Below are 21,752 nucleotides of genomic sequence, written 5' to 3'. Positions count from 1 at the left end.
GTGAAAAGGAGTTCCCATACCGGGAGTCGAACCCGGGCCGCCTGGGTGAAAACCAGGAATCCTAACCGCTAGACCATATGGGACTTACGTTCACGTCAGAGATGTGTGCAGATGAAAAAAAAAGGTTAAATAATGAGGAAACTTCTCCACAGTCCTTCGCAGTGGGTGTAGTGGATTTGTTGACAGTCACTGGCAGCTGTTACTGCTTCATTTAGACCCGTTTGGAGCGATTCTCTTGCTGCTGTGAATTTAAAATTCCGACTTTCTTTGGGAAATAAAAAAATAACAATAATACTACTCCATCACTGGCTAAATGAAGGAAATTTCATTAAATTAATTTAAAGCCACGCCGATACTTTTTGTGCACACAACGGCAACCCAACGGACCGTCTTCATGACAACCGAGCGAGCTCCACCCACTGCAGATGTAGACTGACGTTTGGCAGCTCTGAATAGATTTTTGTTTGTCACATGTGTAGTTTCAAGACCATATCCGCACGAAAGAAAACACAAAGCCTCTTGCATGGGTTATTTTTATTTTATTTTTTACATTTTATTTCCCACTGACCCTTTCTGCATGTCTCTATGGGCTTCTTTCATTTCTCTAATGTGTACCTCCTGGTCTACTCTGACCTGACCTGACCTAGAAGGTCATGTTGAAAGGACAGAGGAGACTTGATCAAGTATGCATGGGTGTGTCCTCCGGGGGAACATAAAGCCTTTAAAGCGCATTTGTGTGCTTCTGTTATAGCCACTTCCTGTTTTCTGTTGGTTATCACAGTTGCTATAGTGAGATTTTTTTTCTTCATTTGCTTCCTGTCTTTGATCTTTTTTGCCATCCTCATCAGTTTCCCCTGCCATCATCTTCTTAATTCTTTGTGTGCCCCCAATCGGTTTCCCAGTTTTTACCAATTGCTCATTTTCTTTGCTGGTGTTCCTCATGCCATCTCAATTTTTGGTTGGTTTACTTTGTTGGACCTCTTCACTACCAGCATCCCGCAGCTAGCCCCTTTTATTCATTTCAGTAAATACCCTTAAACATCAAATCCTCACACCCCACTCTTAGATTGGGCACTTTCCCTAAACTTTCTGACCTTACATCCTCCTTCTGATGCCACATTTCATTTTATTCATACAAATTATTGATGCTGCCATCAGCTGAGTGGACAAAACCCAATTCTATAAGCATGATTACAGCTAAAATTTTGATCTTCTGGTCCTGGATTTGAATCCAGTCTAGGCAGCTTGTATGTTTTCAGTGTGTCTGAGTGGGGTTTTTTTTCTTTCCCATGTACTTTGGCTTCCTCCCACAACTTAAAAGCATGCATCGGGCTAGTTTTATTGGTGATTCTTATCAGACTGTAGGCTTGAATAGTTGTCTATGTATTAGTCTATGTAAAATGGGGAAAAGTTGTCTCGGTATAAGAAGGAAACAAATCCTAATAGCACTCTGGAGAAAACCACCACACTCACAGGAAATAAGCAATACATTTTTTTCTTTTCATAGCAGACTACTGCACTGGGAGTGCAATTCCGGTCCACAGTCCATGGCCTAAGAACATGGTCTGAGTTTTCAGCTTGGTCATAGACAGGAAAAGATGGTCACTCAACGAAATAAGCAGTCAATCATATGTTAATTTTGTAGCTTCCTAAAAGAGTTTCCACCCACCTTCCACTTAAAAAAGCTTTGTGTTGGTGGGAGTGAGTTTCTACATCAAGTCCTGGGAATGCCACTTTCAATCTCTTGGTCTTAGTGCTTCCATCAGGTTGGTCACCTACTAATTGTGCAGTAGGCTTTTCCTCCTTTGACTCTCATAATACATAAGTTGCTAGCATCAGTTCCCAGTTCAGTTTTTTCTTAAAAACTCCACATATTCCCTTAAAAATGGATCTTCCTTCCACTAAAAAAGAACCGGCCAGTCCAGGGTAAAACCATTTGCAATAAAGGTGTGCTTTTTCCCATACAACTAATTCAACCAGCTCCTCATGTGATCTCCAGCACCTTTGTTTCCTGCCTCTCCACACCAGAGTTTCCCCCTTTCTGTCCTCATCGAAAAGGGCTCCAAACCCACACTAACAGTATTCAACTTCAAATAGCTGGCAGCTAGACAAGAGGGGAACCTCCCACGTGGATGTGGCTAAAGTCCACACATCAAATAAATAAATAAAAACATGCAAAAGAAGAAGAATAGTCCTAAGCCAATAGCTGGCAGAAGATCCTCATAATGATTCCACTGTGCCACATTCTACAATGTTACAACATTAGCCCTGCAACAGAAGAGTGACCTGTAGATGGTTTAGTGGGACAGGTTTTTAGGAAAAGGTAGTTCAATCATATTTCAGTCCTGCTTAAATCAGCAATGATTTATTTACTTTATTACTTTAATTTATTACTCTTTCTGCATAAGATGAAAGATGAGATAGATTGATTATATAATCACTGGCTTACTCACTTCTTTAGGTCTGTTCTACATTTTGAAGCTACAAGACACCCACTGAAAACACACATACATACTGATTCAATAGAAGAACAAATTCATATAGACAGTTTAGCATCATTCCTTTATTTATTTATTTATTTTTAACATCATGTGTATTTATTAAGTAACCAGTTCCTACTGCAAAACTGAAAAAAATAATTGCAGTTCGGCTGCTAGGAAGCCTCTTAGTTCATATTTTAATAAATGTTTTAAGACTGTGTACATTTTCAGAATTCAGATTCATTTGGGTGTAAATAAAACTTTAACTTCTTGGTTTTCCATTAATAATTAAACCATACTGTAAGAAACATGCAGTCAATCAGAAATACAAACCTGAAGAGGGGGAACAGGTCAAACACTGGTTTTAGAGCTGCAAGGAAAAAACAGTCTCTCACTCCATATTACCTTTAGCACTGTTTCATTTGCACTATTTCAAAGGCTTTCTTAGCAATTTGACACTTCACAGAGCTTCAGATGTCTCTCCAAGGGCAGTGAACACTGTCCAATAAAGCCTTGTTTATGTTCTCTGAGAGAGAACGTTATTTTATCTTCTTTCTGTGTACTGCAACCCTTTGATCGACATGGTCTCATTTCACCAGAGAGTGTAACACTGCAAAAAGTCATATTTTGACTCTTTCCCCACTGAGTGTTTTGTGTTTTGTGCATATGTAACATCAGCATCTCCAATAACCAGTCAAATATGCCCTAGCTTTCGCTCTTTCTACAATTACTTTTACGATGAGAGAAATCTTGCTTCAAATGCCCAGCATGCAATTTAAGTATCATGCAACTTATGGGGGCTCAGCTTAACTATAATGCAACCTCCTGTGAATCGGATTATGTTTATTTGCATAATCTGTTTAGTCATCATTAGAATGAATCACATTTTAATTCACACTGGAAGCTATATGTTTGAACATTATGCTGCTTGTCTCCACCCCCTTAAAATAATTACTCCACATTCTCCACCCACAAAGTCTTGGTTGGCTATCTCTTGTTTCACTGCAATCTGAAAAACGCCAGTTCACAGTGAATCACAGTCGAGCGCTGGCTACTGTCAGGGTCAGTTCGAAGCTGACGTGCTGTCAAATCCTGGACTCTTTTCAGGTTAGTTTTTAAGCTTTTTTATTGCTTTGATTGCTTTGTTTTTTGCTTTTGTGTTATAAAGTTGATGCATCTCTTCTATGCATGCTCCTTAAACTACTACTACTCTCCTAATAATTTGTAGGTTGCAAGTCTAGATTAAGAGAGATGATGCTGCTTGGATTGTTTTTGCTGTCCTTTGGATTTCTCCTGGACAGGGGCACATGTACTGCAAGTAAGAGACTGTTTATTTATTTAGATCACATCTATGCATAAAAGATAAGGATGGATGGATGGATGGATGGATGGATGGATGGATGGATGGATGGATGGACATCAATCCATCTATCCATCCATCCATCCATCCATCCAACAATGTTGTTGATGGATGGATGGATGGATGGAGAGATGGATGGATGGATGGAGAGATGGATGGATGTCCGGTCCTCCATCTCTCCATCCATCCATCCATCCATCCATCCCTCAACAACAACATTGTGTTTGTTAAGTTTGCTTCTACAGACTGATACGTTACAGTTTGACCCGGTCACTGCATTTGTAATCCAGAGTGGTGGCAGCTTGCTTTCTTTCTTTGCCAAATTCCTCATGTTTCCTCCCCAGTAATTGGTAGAAAATGATCATGGTTGACAGCAAATAAATACATAAACTGTCAGCCTTGCTGAATATCAAAGTGTTGCACTACATCCTGTCCAAGAAAGCTAGCCAGCGGACACAAAAAACGATAATAAATCAAGTCCATGGAGCAAACAATGACCCTGTCTGTAAGAGTGGCCAAAAACTGACAGGGGCTTTAAGAGCTTGTGTTGGTGTCATCTCTTGAAAAGGAGGATCTGATGGTTGTCAGGGTCACCCTGTGGTGACGGATCCCCTAGGCCTTGGCCTGAATTGAGGCTTTTGATGCTCTTTGACTGCCCTCCCATCTCACAGCGCCATAGCATTGTAATTCTTTGGAATAACACACTGCTCTAAATAGATTGTGGACACTTTTCAAGTAGGCGAGCAGAGCCGCCAGATCTCCAGGATACCGGAAACCACTTGAGCTCAAAAAGTCAGTAGATGGACCCCAAATTTCACCTCAGGGACGTCTCTGTGTGTTAAAGTCTGAAGATGAAAAGCTGCACAAAGGAGTTTTTGATTCTTCTAAATTTAGTTTGGACTCCAACTATGAAAACATCTGTGATGGTAAAAGCATACAAGGACTTGTTTTTAACTTATTCTTCCCATTGTGTCTTTCTAATCTTTGAGCTTTTATAAACATGTAAAAATGTGAATATTTGTTAGTACAGCTTACAGACATAAAAGAAAGTAAACTCTGTGTCAATTGTATGGTTTTTTATATCAGGGCATTTTCAGGACACACAAAAAATATCTACTGTACTCTATTGCAGGTTTTAAAATGAAGTAAATCCAGCCAAAGTTAGGCAGATGGCCTCACATTTGTCTCTAGAATACTTTGATATAGAGAAGATTTTGTGGTCCACTCAGTGAGTGGGAGGTGCCCAGGGCCTGTGGCTGCAAAACAATCCCAAATCATCAACTTCCACCACCATGTTTCACAGTTGATATGAGGTGTTGACCAAAAACAGTAAACCAGGTGCAGATCTACTGTGTTTGGTTTTGTGCATTATGGCAAAACATCACATGGACAAAGGTTTGGCTACACCCAGGACAGGTTGTTAGCCTGTTGCAAAGGTAACACACAAAGAGAGAGAAACATTTACACAAATACAATATACACATTGTTACAACCTGCATAATATTATGTTGGTCCCTCTTCTGCTGCCAAAACAGCCTTTATCTGTCAAGGCATGGACTCCACTAGGCCCCTGAAGGTTTGCTGTGGTATATGGCACCAAGATTTTAGCAACAGAGCCTATAAGTCCTGTAAGTTGTGAGATGGGGCCTCCGTGGATCAGACTTGTTTGTCAAGTGCATCTGCAGGAATTTAAACCACTCTTGGTTTAAATTAACTCATTTTTTTGTTGTTGTGGCAGGCCACATTATCCTGCTGAAACAGACCACAGCCATCAGGGAGTACTGTTTCCATGAAAGGGTGTACATGATCTGCAACAATACTTAGGTTGGTGATAGGTGTTAAACATCCACATGGATGGTGGAACCCAAGGTTTCCCAGCAGATCATTGCCCAAACCATTACCCTGCTTCCTTCTAGTGATGCACATGCAGCCGGCCAGCTTTGTGATTAAGAGAAAACATGATTTGTCAGACTAGGCCACCTTCTTCCATCACTCTGTGGTCCAGTTCAGATGCTCACATGCCCATTGTTCATGGTTTTGCCAGTGGACAGGGATCAGCAAGGAAACCTTGACTGGTCTGCAGCTATGCAGTCCCGTACCGAACCAAGTGTAATGGACTGTGTATTCTGACACCTTTCTATCAGGAGCAGCATTAACATTTTTCAGCAATTTCAGCGATAGTAGCTTTTCTGTTGTATCAGACCACATGGGTCAACCAATGAGCCTATGATGCTGCTGGTTCATCACTGTTTCTTCTTTGGACCACTTTTGACAGATATTGACAACTACAGACCGGGAACAACCCACAAGACCTGCAGTTCTGATGATGCTCTGACTCAGTTGTCTACCATCCAAATTTGCCCCCGTCAGACTAACTCAAATCCTTGTGGCCATTTTTCCTGCTTCTAACACATAAACTTTGAGAACAAAATATTCAATTGCTCCCTAATATATCCCACCTACCAACAGGTGCCAGCATGCAGTGATAATCAGTGTTATTCCTGATTGGTACACATATTATAGGACATTTTCAAACATAAACAGAGACCTGGGGATGCGTGTGCTAAAAATGTGCAGATTTTTTGAGTAGATTTAAAAAATATTTGACAGTAAATAAAATACATGACACTCCAAATAATGTCCCATAAAAATCAGAAAACAGCTGTTATGTAGGTGTGCTGTGGTTTTTAAAATTCATGGAATCGCTGATCTAATTATTTTTGTCTCTCAACAACAGTGCAGTCAGAGCTCAGAATCACAACAATAAAGGTACCTAATCTGGCTTTGCATATCTTTGTGAATACAAAATTAAGTGTGAAATAAATCCCACTGACTTTCACATCGATTCTTTCAGCAAGAGCCGTATGTGATGTCCAAAGGTGCTCAGCTGGAAGGCTTTTGCGTGGACCTGCTCTCTGAAGTAGCCAAGAAAGTGGGCTTCAAGTACAAAGTGCAGCTGGTGAAAGATGGCGCGTATGGTAGACAGGAAGAGAGCGGGAACTGGAACGGGATGGTTGGAGAGGTGGTGAGAGGGGTGAGCAGCAAAGCACTCTCAAAAGAAGAAGTGAATATGTGGTGTTTTTGAAAAAAAATCAACATGACTTTAAACCTAACTATGTTAAGAAGTTCCAATAAAGTATCCACATTATATATCCAAACTAGCCAAATATATTTTTATCCTACAGGAAGCAGACCTCGCTATTGCTCCACTGACTCTCACTGCAGCTCGGGAGAAAGCTGTGGGAATGACCAAACCATTCATGCAGACGGGAATCAGTATTCTGCTGAGGAAGGACATTTCAGAGGATGCAGGCTTCTTTGATTTCCTTTCCCCTTTCTCAGCACAGACCTGGGTTGGCATACTCATTGCCTATCTGGGGACGGCTGCTTGCATCTTCATAGTTGCCAGGTTGGTCATGAAAGCAGTTCTTTAAAGTGATTATTATGATTCATTTAATAATGATTGATTTAAGTTCTTGAGGGTTTTGAGGTTATATCTGTATTCCTTCGGGCAGTGGGTTACTCTGAGTGCTGTCTCATTAACAATTAACACCTTTGATCCAAATTGCAGACTCAGCCCTTCTGAGTGGAGTCAGCCTCAGAGTGAGAAAAACACGTTCGGTCTCCTCCACAGCCTTTGGTACACAGCTGGAGCTCTGACTCTTCAAGGTTAATGGCAAATCCAGACACCACCTAATCCGATAAGCATCTGAACAACAAACAAGTGAACATCTCTCCCTTTTGTGGCATTTGTTGAGCCTTTTTTGTGTTTCAGGTGCCGGCCCTCATCCCAAAGCCCTTTCGGGGCGTGTCATCTGCAGCAGTTGGTGGTTATTTAGCGTTGTCCTCTTGGCTTGCTATTTCTCCAACCTCAGCTCCACTAAGACCCCAGAGTCCTCTAACCTGATGGTGAAAGGGTTTGAGGACTTGGCCAATCAGGATGTGATTGAATATGGCTGCCTGGCTGGCTCTTCCACACTTGCTTTCTTTAAGGTGAGTACTGCAGCCCTAAAGTGTCTAGTTCAGCTGGAATTAGAGAGCTTTTCTCTCTAAGCTATTCTTTTTTCTTCATTTAGAATTCAAACAACCCAGTGTACCGCAGAATCTATGAGCACATGGAGCGGACAAAGAGTTTTGTGTCGAGTATGGATGAAGGCATTCGACGTGCAAAAGAGGGCAACTACGCCTTCATTGGAGAGTCTGTTTCTCTGGACTTAGCCGTAGCGCGTTACTGTGAACTAGTCCGGGCGCATGAAGTCGTTGGCATGAGGGGATACAGCATTGCTGCTGCTCTTGGTGAGGTTATTTATTTTTAAACTCTAATTAAACAGTTAAGTTTAGATGAAAGATGGTAAAATCAAATTCAGCACATAACCCAAAACTATCATTTTTTTTCCTCAAAGGTTCTCCAATCATAAAGAACCTCAGTGTGGCAATCCTACAGCTAAGTGAGGCAGGGGAGCTGGCTTACTTGCGAAGCAAGTGGTGGTCAAGCAGCTGCATAGCAGACAAGGGCAAGGTGTCAGCTGTGCAGCCGCATAACCTCAAGGGGATATTTCTGGTGCTTTCCCTCGGCCTTGGGCTGGGAACAATTGTGGCTGTCCTGGAGCTGACCTTCAAGAGTCGCAGGCGTGCAGCAGAGCACAAGGTACGCGCAAGGTTGTCGCAACTTACATGTCTCAAGTGAAACAGTGTGTGTGTGTGTTTATTCTTTAAGATTTTAAATTAATTGATGATTTTTTTTGGCTGCGGCAGTTCTTCTGCCATTAGAAGATTGTTTTTTTATTGGTTGCAATTTGAAGCAACATTGTCATTTATTACATGGATTTTAGAAAATACAGATGACTGGGATGCCTACCCATCCATTCATCTGTATTTGCATTAAACTAATAGGTGGAATAAAGTGTTTTTGTTGCACTGGTGTTAATCTTGATTGCATGTCCATCCCACAGAAGACATGTTGCTCTGTACTGACTGAGGAGCTGAGTCTGCGCTTGAGGACCAGCAGTGGGAACAGATCCCAGGAAAATGTAGATAAAGACAAGGAAAAGGCATAGAAGCCTTTGGAAGATTCAACTACTATGAAATGTTTAGTTTTTAGAGCTTTTTATGTTTGATTTAATTATTGTTTTCCATTTGGCTTGATAACACTTGATAACTTTGTTCAAAGAATTTACAGAAATATTAACTCAGTAGACTGTAAACCTTATTATTTAGCTTATTATTTACATTTGAACTAAAATGTAAAAAAAAGTCCAACTTTTTCAGATATATAAATTACTGATTTTTCAGTACAACTGCTACTCTTTCAATGAAAAATCAAACACTTCAGTATAAAAAAACGTTTTTAATTTCAGTTTACACTTGTAAACTCAACATTTTGCTAACAAACTGTGCACATGTTTACTTTCTAGGTTTACTGCTTGCAACTCTGCATCATGTATTTTGTACACTTGGCAGTGGCATCATGTGACTTCAGCAATTTCTTTTTAAAAACTACTTCATGCATAAAAACTGGGATGATTGTAAACATTTCAGCAAGATTAGAAAAGAAATAAAAAAAAACATCTAACAGTGTTTTAATGCTTTGCGTCGTCCATCATTCTAGAAAGAAAAGCTACATATCTGACACATATCACTCCACCATCACCATCATTCCTCTTTTTTCTTGTTGTTGATCCTTTTCTTTTTTCAGGACGACCTTGATCTCTTCCTGTCACAAATCTAAAAATCACAAAAACAGTAAAGAACAAAAAGCCACTTAGCTTTTGTAATCAAACTTCTTTTCATTCTTTTGCAAATGTGACTCACCATCTAGAAAAAGCGGTGATTTACAGCGGATCTCCCTCATCTTCTGGTCAAAGAGGGCCTTCATCTCTCTCTGCAGTGTCCCTTCGTGTTGCTCTGACCCAGTTGATGAGGGCGGGGGCACAAAGTCTAGGCTGTCGGTGCTGCTGTCGCTGCTGCTGCTGGACGTGGTGTCCAACAGGCAGAGACCGTTGGGTATGCGTCTCACAGGGTTGCTGTAGCTGCTGTAGTTTTGAGCTCCGCGCGTCTGACAGTGGAAAGTAGGCTTTCGGTTCAGCATCGGTGTCTGAGCAGAGGTAGTCTGTTTTCGAGGGCAACTGCGTGAGCGGCCCTTTGTCCTTATTGGGGTGGATGGCCAGGGGGTCACGGGAGCTTCTAAAGTCCGTCTAACCCTTGCAGGGGATGATGGAGGGACAAGAGGAGAAGGTTTGGCTTCTGGCTGTGGCACGAGTGGAGGCTGAGGGACTGTGTCGGTCTGACTCTGAGCTTCTGGCAGTGGCTCAGGCTCTGTGGCAATGTCATTGCCTGGTTTTGATTCTGGTGGTAATTCCTCAGGTGGTTCAGGCTGCTCTGACTCTATCTGCTGCCCAGCACAGTTGGACTGTTGTAATTCACTGGGGTCATTTTCCAGCTCCTCTTGAATTACTGGATTTTGGCTGTCTGGAGCAGGACTGTCAGGAGAAGAAGTCTGGGAAGAGGTCTCAAGGTCAAAGCTTTCAGCTATCACGCAGGGAGCAACCCCAGTGTGCTGGGAGTCAGTGGAAGACATCCGGCTAAAGATCCCTCTCTTTGTCTCTTGTGGTTCAAGAATTTTAACTCTGTGAGCTCGCCTGACAGGTTCACTCAGGGCCCCTTTGTGGATGGCAGCCTTGGCTGCGGGCCCTTGAACCAGATGAGACGTTTCCCCACTCCTGCTGTCCTGAGAGATGGTGTCCAGATCTTTGCGGAAGTACAAAGCACGTCCATCTTCTGAAGACTGGACAGAAAAATCTAGAGATGGCTGCCTTTGATGGCTCTTCATATGCTTCTGGGCTGCTTTTTGGATGTGTTTCCTAGCTGCTTGCACAGCATTTGCTGGTTTGATCTGTCACACAAAGGAAATCAGAAATCATAAGATAGAGTTGTCAGGTGAAGATGATCTTAGATCTGTAAGTGTATTTTATAATGCCATACCTTTCCTGCCATGTCAATAATAGCGACATGAACAAAGATCGATGATTCTGCCATTTCCTCCAGGTAGACATGGCGGTAACCTGCGAACAAGCACACAAACAAACAACAGGAAAAAAATTATTTAGATTTGAAATCTTTTATTTGGCATCTGTACACTTACACTGGGTTTGGATATGTAGGACATCTTGTGGAGAGCTTAGAGTCAGAGACAAATGAATGCCAACATAAAAAATGCGCACGGAGATAAAGTCAAGACCAGAGTTATCTTAGTTTTGTTTATGAATTAGTTTTTGTTTTTTCTGTTTTCACTTTTTGCTTTCAGTTTAGTTTAGTTTAAAATAGTCTCAGGGTTTGTTTGCTCACTTCAGTTTAGTTTTCACTGGTTTCAATCTTAGTATTAGTCGTTATTAATTATTGTTGTATTGTGGAGAGCATAAGTCAGAGGAAATTTATATTATAGGAAAATCAGCACAGGTATTACAATAAAAGCACAGAACATTTTGAAAGCAGTTGAAGTATTTTAGACATCCAGTCTCAATAAATACATCAAAGTCTCATGAGACAAGTTTTCATAATATTTCCACCAAATTAAAAAACGCTCCAACTCAAGATATTTGCTCTATTTTTATTTTACTCTAGTTAGATTTTCAAGTCCACAAAATTACTTCAGAATTTTTTTTGTGGAAAGGACAATATGTCAGGTAATTTCAAGTATAAAAACAGTATTTCCTGTATTAGGAAAGAAGCTGCTGTGGAAGCGTGTGAGATCAGACCGTCCGCTCTGCTGCCTCTGATGGTTTATGCTGATTGTTTTGGTCTGAGGGGGGTGTGATCTGGACTGGATGATGACAATGTGTTGTGCTCTTTTCTTGCACCGTTGTGTGTATATGTATATAAGTCCACTGATGGAAGCTCAGTCCTTATATTCTTTCACTTTTTTAACACGTAAGGACTCAAAACAAATCTGCAACACTGGCAAGGATAAACAATCAAATTCATAAAGTTTTGCTCAATCGCTTTAGCACGTTTCTCATATTTTTGATGTTCTGAAGATGCATTTCCCAAATGCCTCATAGTTAAAACAAAACACTAATGATACTCTGCAGAAAGTGGGAAGTTGTCCTAAATCTTTAATTTATTTGTAAAAATGAAGTTTTTGCAACACTGAAAAATTAATAACCTTTCAAAAGGCAACAATTTTAACAGAATAAAGGAGTATCCTTTCAGAAGTATAACTTCTGGAACCAAGCAAACAAGTGTACAGGTACTCCACCTGGCATCATGCTGGTAAAAGCTACAGTCCTCTGTCCAATGAAGTCTCTTCCAATAGGATCGTGATCCCACACCTGGAATCGCACCAGGGCGATTTGAGGCATTTGAATGTTGAAGACGAGGGTTTCCTCCCACATTGGGTTGAAACCTGAAAGAAAGGAATGTCACCAAGACTGAGAAACACAAAGTCAGCTTGGCTCGGAGTGATTTAAACTGCAACGTGGAGCTTCACACGTACCGTTATCATGCACTACTCTAGTCTGCTGCTTGGAGCAGTCAACAGGTAGGCCGATGATCTCGACTTCAACAAAGGGATCAATTATCTAAAAAAAGTCCAAGAAAAACTTGACTTTAGTGTTAAAAACGTATTTTTTGTTGAACTCTTTGACTTTATATCTACTGTATTTTGACCTGACCTCTCCTCTGTCCCCAAACATGGAGTCTTTGGGTTTAGGAAGTTGCTGTCCACTAATGATCTTCAGCACTAACTGAGTTTTTCTGTGTCCTGGCAGGGGCTCCTCCAACACTGGGTTAAAGGCACCTTATGAAAAGCAATAGTATTTATTAGGTGCTGATCCAGGATTCATTGCTCTTCACTTTGTAATCTGCAGAAATCTACTAAGTGTGAGTGAACACCACGTACCTTTACACATGCACTTGGGCTTCAGAATATATCCACAGTTTCCATTGCTCGAGAACTTGGCTTGGTTCAGTTCAAGCATGCGACCTTCTGTTTGATAATTCATAGCAACTAAGATGAAACAGCAACGTGACAACAAGTTAACAAGTTAACAACAAACAGTATCACATAACGCTAGTATTGAGTTTTAGTGACACTTTTGTTACCCATATGGCATCCTGAGTTCCAGTATGATTGTGGGTTGAAGTTGCTTGAGTCCACTCTGTAGTTGGACGGATAGACTCTTAGAAGCTGGCGCTGGTTGAAACGCACCAGCTCACCCGGTTTAAGCTGTAAGATCTGGTTCATTACTGTCTCATCCAGGGATGATACCTGCCAACTGCTCATGAATGCTGCCAAAAAGAAAATTAAAATGTATGAGACACTCACTCTGAAAAGTTTCTATGAGTTGGGATGTGCTTAGTGAAAACAAAAATGCAGGCAAAGGTTTCTAGTTGGATTTACCTTGTGTTTCTATGTCATGCACACGGACAGATTTTGTGTATTTGACCAGATCAGAGAGAGCTCGGGAGAGCCTCATTGTTTTCCTTTTTCTACGGAGACAGAGGGAATCATATACGTGTAATCCCAGATATGATAACGTTTAGATTGTCAGCTGTTTTTGACGTTTAGTAACGGGTCTTACTTAGGATGGTAAACAATTTGTGTCCTCTCCCTGCTGCTGCTGTAGTCTGATTCACCATCAGACATGGCCTTGTTTTTCACTCGTATTCTCTTTTTTCTCTGAAAGAAAAAAAAATCTAATATTTTAAGTCAAAGTCACCCAAACGGAAAGCTGTCAGATATTGGTTTTATATCAGCTGACCTTTCTTTTGAAGCTTCTCATGATTGATCTCCCAAATCGTCTCTTCTTCTTAGGCTGATTAGTAGAGTTAACGCTATTCCCATCCTGAAAAGTTCAAATTGCAATCTTACTATATTTACCTTCTTTCTTACTTACTTTGTTTCTTTCTTTCTGTTTAAATGTTTCATTTGCCTGTGGGTTATCATCGTCATCATCGTCATCATCGTCCTCTTCTTCCTCATTTCCAGTGTCTTCATCAGACACATCACCCTCCTCCACATCAGGATCAAGGTTTGCTGGCAGCTTCTTCCCCTAAAAACAGAAAATTAACAATCGCCTTGTGTGTGTGTGTGTGTGTGTGTGTGTGTGTGTGTGTGTGTGTGTGTGTGTGTGTGTGTGTGTAATAATATACATATAATCATTTATTTTGTAAACTGCCAAGGATCTGCCAAGGACAATGATAGAGAAAGCACAAAGCTGCACTCTTTCTACTTGCTGTGTGCAGTTTGTAACCTACACAAGTACTGTGTGGGTTACACATCACTGCATGAGGGATAGTGATTGCAACAGACTGGACAGGGTTTACATTTACACCTTCGTGTTGTGTTGACAGACTTTGTTACAGAAAAGAAAAAAGACAGTTTTCAGCATTGTGTCTCACAAAGGGAAATGAACACACCTCAACATCTGCAGAGTCACATTCCTGAGATGTAATGTGAATGAGAGTCTGTGGCCTCACAGGCGCTAAAAGTTACATCATTGTAAATTGTTTTTGAGCTAAACGTGAACAGTATTGCTTAATTTCAAATTTCACCAGCCATTTCATTAGGTACACCTTGCTGGTCCTGGGTTTAACCCTCCTTTTTCCTTCATAGCTGCCTTAACTCTTAACTCCATGGTGCTAGAAACATTCCTCTGAGATTTTGGTCCTTATTCTGATGCTCAAGCCCAAAATTTGACAAGAAAATATACCCAGACTATAGCAACACCACACCAGACTGAACTGTTGACACAAGACGGTGAGGTAATGAGGATTGTCCACGTTTGGCAAACCCATGTGAACTTTAGTTTCAGTTTCCTGTTCTCGTCTAAAGGGAGTGGCACCTGGTGTGGTCTTCTGTTGCTGTAGCCCATCTGCTTTAAGGTTCAACACATTGCACGATCAGAGATGCTCGTCTGCATTCCTTGGTTGTGATGATTAAATATTTGGTTTAAAGTTAACTTCCTATCAGCTCAGTGAGGTATTTTGTCAGCTGGTTCATCCACTTTGCATGTCATAACTACAATGAGATGATACTTGGAAGCGACTACCTACTGTAGTCAGGTGACGTCTGAATAGCATATAGGTGTGTGTGTGTGCGCGCGTGCGTGTGTGCGCGCGCGTGTGTGTGCTTGTGTGTGATTGTGATTGTGTGTGTGGGTAAAAACAACTCTACCTTGACCAAAATCTTTCCTTTCAGGATCTCAGGGGATGGCAGCTTTTTGCATTCATGCACGCTGACATTGCTCAGATCCAGTTTGTCCTGCAGCACCTCTCTCAGATATTTAGCCATCTTTTTCTGCTGAGGCACAGTGCAGTGGTTCTCTATGGACAGGATCACGGGATACCTGGCAGTGAGGTGACAATAACTGAATGACTGCGCAGGTGCACCAGCTCGACAAAATTGTAATCAGCACCAGGAATAAAAAAAAATCTTACTGTGATTTTGTGAAGGCATATTTGTCAATTGTTTCAATTACATCTTTGAAGAGAATTTTGGATGTCAAGGTATAACCATGATGGATAATGGGCTCTCCATCTGGTCCATCCCAGCAGTCCACTAAGAGAGGGGGAAAGAGCTGACAACCATTTGTAATCTTATAAAAAATCACACACTGAAATAACAGCTCAGGTTCTTGTTGTGTCGGCTCTTACCCTCCACACAGCGACAGCCTGCCTGCAGGACGTAGGCATACATTTTCACTCTAGACTGAGAGAGCAGCTGGTCTCCTGTCAGGTAGGTGTTGTGAGACGTGGCAATGAAGTAGTTGGTTAGAGGCTGCGTCATGTCCTGGTTTACCTGATTGTGCTCGGGGTTGAAGATATCGCCTGCAGGACTCCGCATGTAGTTGGTGAAACCTAAAGGAAGAGAGTTGTTGGAGCAGCTATTTTATTTGCAGACTGAAAATTAAATCTGGTTTGACTGACATGTGATAATAACGACGTTTCACCGGCCACAGGCACTTTGAGCAAGGCCTACATACCATCAATACCCAGTACCATACGCTGGAGGTTCTCAGGACACGGCTCAAACTTGGCCACTATGTCCACTAGATGCTCTCTGTTTAGGCCTCGCATCTACAAATAGAACACAATGAACTGTTTTTATCTTATTGGATCCAAAAGTTAAAAGCTTTTTGAAAACTGCTATTAGCAATAATTTAATTCAATCTTTTAAAGCACTTTATTGCTTGTTATATCTCAATTTCATGACTTCACGTTTGTCTCTTGCACTGCAGTGATTGGTTAAAATACATTTTAGCTTCTTCTTAGACACCATCACTGATGTCAATCTGATACACTTAAAATACATTTCAAGGAGAGGTAAAAATGGGGATAAATAGTATCAAACAGATGATTGTGATTGGTTTGACTTTTGACTACCTTCTGTTCATTTTCCAGAAAGCGTGCAAGGTCATGGAGATCCAGGACTTCTTTCTGATTGCTGTAGGAGATCAGAATCAGGTAGAGGTCTCTGCGTGTGGAAATCATCTTGTAGAATGAACAAAATTCATCAAAGCCGAGAGAGCCCTGGTTCTCGTCCGTGTCTGCTTCCTGCAGATAGTGGCGAAAACATTTTATGATGTCTGTCTCTCTCTCAGTACCTTCTGAATGATATATCTGTCAGCATCAAAACAGAGCTCATTCACAGGTGGGGGAGGGGAGGACGGGCAGTGAGCTACTGCAACTAAAGCAATATTGCGATACAACAAAGGCCATCTGTGACAACCATATGGGCTTCCGGTGATAGCCTTTTCCACCGTTCCAACAAAAACACTGAATGCACATATTTGTCTGCTGGCTCCATCTGTAGCATTTTATGCTTCTCTGTATATAATCATGGGATGATGGGAAGCATGGGAAGATCACAGGGAGAGTCTGCTTAAGGATTTTACATATTTTTTTATTCGTTAATACACTTTCCAATCTGGTTTCTTTAGGCTGCCCCAGAGTGCAGGATTTGTGTCCTGTCATATTTTCTGGGTTTGAAACATTTTACTAGATTTACTAGCTGTCATATTTTTTCTTGCTCTATTTATTTATTTTAGCCATTTTAGTTGCACGGTTTGGCTCTGCAAGTATTGGTATACTTGTTTTGTGCAGATTTAACTACTGACATGGTCCTCTGAGGAGGAATCGTGCTATCTCTGGTGATGCTTTTGCTTTGTCACTACCACGAAAGGTGTGGTGTTAAATGTCTCGACAGTGACTGTGAGTTTTTCTCAGAATGTGGGACTTGCCTTCTTACTGGAAACAGACAATGACATTACCAGAAGAGAGACATACACACCTATGTAGTCTCTCACTTTATTTATTAAACAAAATTAGTCCATATCATTAAAAAAGTAGTGACCCTGAGTTTATGAATATGGAAGCTATTGTGCTAACTTTGCACGTGTAAAAATTCAACTTGGATCTCTTTTTATTTTAAGTGAGTTAAAAAAAAATAGTTTGGCACAGTAGGAGGACTTCTTCTGGTTCTGAAGGGCATCATGTCAGAAACACTTTAAGCTACTGAACCTACTGAATAATTTGCCATGAAAATTTGTTCTGATATATACATTTCCCTTCCCTTAGGATCAGTTATTATCAATGAGAATACACGCATGCCAACAAGACAAAGGCAGCGACTATGACAGTGGCAGCAATGCTCGTGCTCAATAAAGATGAGGCTTGTTACTACATATCATTGACAAATAAACTCAGGTAAAGCTATCATTCAAGTAACCAACATGTTGTAGTTTAAAATTATATGAAACATGTCTGCACTCAAAAAATATTTACGCCCTAAATGTGAACTTTTGTTATGTAAGTTTGTTATATAAGTACAGTGTAAAACGCTAAATTTTATCACATCTAGGCAAATAAATTTGACTTGATTGGTATACATTCAGTTTTCACCAGGCATTTTTTCCTTAATGATTCATTGTTTGAATAAGTTAACCTTTGACCTTATATGTTTCAGGTCAAAGAATCACTTTTTGAGTGTAGGGGAGCAGAGGGCAAGTGTCAATTAGAGGTTACATTCATGTTAAGTCTGTCAAGTTTAAGTCTTACCTGAAACATCGCCCTGACTTTCTGCTTGGGTAAATTCACATTGAGCTTGTGGAGCAGCTGGTGAACTTCTCCGATGCTCAGGGTGCCATCTCCATTTTTATCTGCCTCAGAGAAAGTCTGCTGTAACCACGTTCAGCTGCAGTTAAGGCTGAACCATACGCTAAACAATCAGTTTACCAAATATAAAGTGATGTATTTGTGCCTATAAACCATGTTGAACAGTTGTGTGGGCGGATAAAGGATATTGATCACGGGTGCGCTGCCTCCGAGCCATACTATCTTCATCACTGATACCAGCCATGAGGTATTTCAGCCCAGTGATCCAAGTGCGGGTCTCCTCTGCGTTGGTGGAGACCAGGTCCAGGGACTTCACACGGTCCCCGTAGTAAATACTGAAGCAGCAGTTTGGGTCGAAACGGTTGTCTGCGTAACGCCTGAAGACCTCTGACTTTTTCCCCTCACACACCTCATGAATGGAATCAATAGTTACTGAAAAACAAAAACAGAGAGGTCATTCATGTCTCTGCAGCATTGAAAATAAATAAATTATAAACAATAATATGCAGTATTGTGCAAAAACCTCCATTTCATTATAAATCTTGCCAGGAAAATGATTTATTGAACCATGTGCAAACATACAAATGTCCCAACGCCCAACAATACAACAGTTTATCAGATGTAAAACATGTCAGCTTTTTAAAGAGCTGAAATCCAACTCTTCTGGTAAATTTGCCATCAACCAAAAGAAACTTTGCCGAACTAACAGGAGTTATAACTGATGGTCCAAACCAAATATTCATCAAAACAGCTTTTTGTGGCTTTTCCTCAGCTGAAGGGCCACGCCTAAAATGTGGTTTCTTTAAGACATCATAATCAGTAAATACAAATATGAACTTTGAGCTGAATTCAATTCTCATGCAATACGAATAGTCCCGAGTGATCGTCCACACCAAAAGCTGGTCACTCACTTTTGGCCTTGTCATGTTTTCTGGAGGGTCGCCATCGGATGCAGGATTTGTGCTCGTCCAGGTAAAAGAATCGCACCAGTCCTTTCTTCTTCCCCTTCATTTTGGTTAACTGAGTGCCAGTTTGCATGGTGCACATACACCTCTCCACTACAGGACAACACAAGAAACAAATTTATCAAAGGCTTCTTTAGTCAAGATTGTCAGAAATCCACTGCGATTAATTTATGGACAGCACCACAGGGTGCCCAAAGATATCAAATGTTCAGTTTAATAATAAAATCTTGCTATGTTGGGACCGTGCATGCTGAGGTTATGAGTAAAAATATCATGTTGGTGCCATACTTACACCACCACCAAGTCAAAAGAGCCTTACTGTTGTCATTGACTGAGAATGTTTGTAACTTATGAAATCCTACACCACATTATTTTGTGTTGGGAAGTATCATGAGCTCAAAGGGATGATTAGAGGTTTACATTCAAGCATTACTTCGTGAGATTACAGGCTGAGTTACACCATGAAAATACACAAACTACTTATTGTCTAAAAAGAAACGCCTGTGCCTACAGTCAGATGCGTCACAGTGCTCTACAGTGTCTCTTCTGACTTTCCTTCAGTGACTTTCCATGAAATCTTTAATGGTGTGTGCGCCCACAGTAAGTATACTGGGAAAGCGTTTAACAGAACCACTTTTTTCTCCTAACAATGAAGTCATTATCAGGTCACCAGTTTATGTGTTGTGTGCGAGTAACCTTTGTTTGTAATCTGAAGCTCAGGTGCATGTGACGCAACCTGGCACACCATTCAGGCTAATCCTAAAGGATTGTCCACTGTCCATATGCCCATTATCTGCTTCACTGCTTCCCTAATTTGTTATACGTGCGAGCTCCTTGTTTTGAAGGCCATTCGCGACAACACGTCACGGCAAATGTTTTAAATTTACAACACCCGGAATAAAAATGTCCAGTAAAACTTTTCCCTCTTCCCTCTCAGTGTGGTGCAGACAGCAAGCACCTCTGCTAAACAGGCTGCTGAGCTTCTGTGATTATTTAAGTATTATTTAGTGATCAGTTGACTTAATATTACCTATCTGACCCAGTCTCCATTTAGGCTGTGCAACCACACTTCCACCAATCCAGAAGAATTCCTCTGCGAGTCGAGAAACAGATGCTTTCTGCCAAAGTTTTGGGGAGCTCATAATAGATGGAGTGGGGGAATTCAGTCGGCTGGAGCCAGGGTTTGCCTGATGAGTGGAGGCTTTAGCCGGAGACGGTGAAAACACTCCTGATGACAGAGATCCCAAGGACTGAAAGGTTGTCTTCTTAGGAGGCAGAGAGGACAGTGGTGGAGTTCCACTGTGTCCGGGAGACTGTGGTGCCATCGCAGAGCTGATGTTCATCCCTGAGTTGTACATTTGGGTCCGGCTCTCCTGGCCCATCCACACCACGAGAACCCACCTTCTTCCTCCCCACTCTGTTGGACTCTTCAGACAGGTTTCTTTGTAACGCGGGTCAGCATATCCTCATCTTGTAGTTAAAGCATTCCTACATGGGAGCAAGGACCGACATTCCCACCCTGGAAGCTCATTCCTTGACATTGTTTGTCCGGGTTTCCAGTGTAGTGACCATCAAGTGTTCTTCTATGAATGTTTTCATGCAGAGAGGGCTCTCAGATTGGAAGAAGTGTGCACCTTGTTTGTGTCAGTAAATCTTCCTGAAGCTGTAATCCCGGAGTGAGGCTTCAGCCTTGCTTTCATAGAGGGATTTTCCAGTAAGCCTCTGAAGGAAGACAGTGGGACACGGTGGCTGCACATTTTATTTTAACCATACCTATGAGAGTCAAAGTTATTACAGAATATGGACATTAAAGTAGATTTCATAACCATGTTTATGACACACAGTATTAGGCTTTACCACTAGAGCCATTAAGGTTTTAAGAAGCTTGAAGTATCGTCATACTGTGTGCAGTGATTTCCCCCTAGAGGCAAAAGTCTGACATAGAGCAGACGCTTCTAGAATGGCAGGTGAAGCTGTCAAACCAATGTGTGAAATTTTTCACAATATTTTTACTTGTACACAAGAGAAAGGGTCTAGCTATCTGCAAATGTTTCAGAAGCTTAATACAAATTCTACAATTGGTTTACAGTTATTGGTTGTGTCTTTGTGCTTCTTAAAAAATAAATCAAAGTACAAATAAACATGTAGCAGCCTTCTCAGATAAACATTCCTGGAGGCAACAATTCTGCCTTGGAAGAAGAAGAGATGTAAGGATGTGTGTAGGTGTAGAATGCAGAGGGTGGATGTGGTGCACATTGTGGTTCTGGCTTTGCTGCATTGCAAGGGAGAGAATCAGGCGTCCTTTTGGACACCAGTTCTTACTGGTGTCCAAAAGGACAGAAGCAACAGGCTGTTCAGTGTTGCAGCGCTGTTTTCTTACCACAGTTCATGTTCTTGGTATTGATGGTCTCCATGGTAATGTTCTGTGCAGTGTAAAAGTTTTGTGAGATCATGGCAGGACAAATAAAATAGTTTATTTGCACTTGTCATAAGATGTTAATAGAATAATTGAACGTGAAACCACACAATAGCAGTTAGTCAGCCACAGAAAGGCTTTCATTCTGAGAAAATGGCTAAATATTTTGACCACTCATGCTTACACAATGTCAAAGGAACCTGGCAATAACTCATTCAGTGACATTAGAAAAAGCTCATGCATCCAGCAGAACTGTGGTGTTTTGCTAAACGCATGAGCTGCTTTGGGAAATGCATCAACACTTCGAGGAACATCGAAACTGTGTTGAGAAATATTCTAAAGCAACTGAGAAAAGCTGTGATAGGAAACGTGGACATTTTCACGTTTTCCCAATTGCTTCTGAGTATTTTTGAAACCTT

At 41.2% G+C, this 21,752-nt stretch overlaps 2 protein-coding genes and 1 non-coding gene across 3 annotated transcripts; 1 reads left to right on the top strand and 2 right to left on the bottom strand.

Moving 5' to 3' along the window:
• Nucleotides 1-11: 11 nt before the first annotated feature.
• trnae-uuc (transfer RNA glutamic acid (anticodon UUC)) lies at nt 12-83 on the bottom strand. Its single transcript has one exon. It is a non-coding gene; the product is annotated as a tRNA-Glu (tRNA).
• A 3,648-nt stretch (nt 84-3,731) lies between these two features.
• grik6 (glutamate receptor, ionotropic, kainate 6) lies at nt 3,732-8,897 on the top strand. The gene is made up of 9 exons (XM_085354341.1): nt 3,732-3,798; nt 6,578-6,609; nt 6,695-6,874; nt 7,026-7,249; nt 7,412-7,509; nt 7,616-7,833; nt 7,917-8,136; nt 8,244-8,488; nt 8,793-8,897. The coding sequence occupies exons 1-9, from the start codon at nt 3,732-3,734 to the stop codon at nt 8,895-8,897; spliced, it is 1,389 nt and encodes a 462-aa protein (XP_085210467.1).
• Nucleotides 8,898-9,601: 704 nt separating this feature from the next.
• On the bottom strand, nt 9,602-20,299 carry plch2b (phospholipase C, eta 2b). Its single transcript, XM_085353508.1, has 20 exons — nt 19,948-20,299; nt 18,864-19,010; nt 18,141-18,384; nt 17,896-18,025; nt 16,222-16,392; nt 15,822-15,915; nt 15,493-15,696; nt 15,277-15,397; nt 15,014-15,185; nt 13,770-13,889; nt 13,599-13,682; nt 13,419-13,516; nt 13,238-13,326; nt 12,940-13,125; nt 12,737-12,844; nt 12,510-12,634; nt 12,332-12,416; nt 12,095-12,241; nt 10,822-10,901; nt 9,602-10,732 (listed from the first exon to the last, which is right to left on the bottom strand). The coding sequence occupies exons 1-20, from the start codon at nt 20,297-20,299 to the stop codon at nt 9,602-9,604; spliced, it is 3,888 nt and encodes a 1,295-aa protein (XP_085209634.1).
• Between the last annotated feature and the right edge of the window lie 1,453 nt (nt 20,300-21,752).

Source organism: Diplotaxodon limnothrissa, linkage group LG5 (assembly GCF_057381915.1).
Source record: "Diplotaxodon limnothrissa isolate DT_005_m linkage group LG5, D_limnothrissa_male_GT1.1, whole genome shotgun sequence".
In the NCBI taxonomy this organism is placed as follows: domain Eukaryota; kingdom Metazoa; phylum Chordata; class Actinopteri; order Cichliformes; family Cichlidae; genus Diplotaxodon; species Diplotaxodon limnothrissa.
This window is presented reverse-complemented; position numbering and strand designations above follow the sequence as displayed.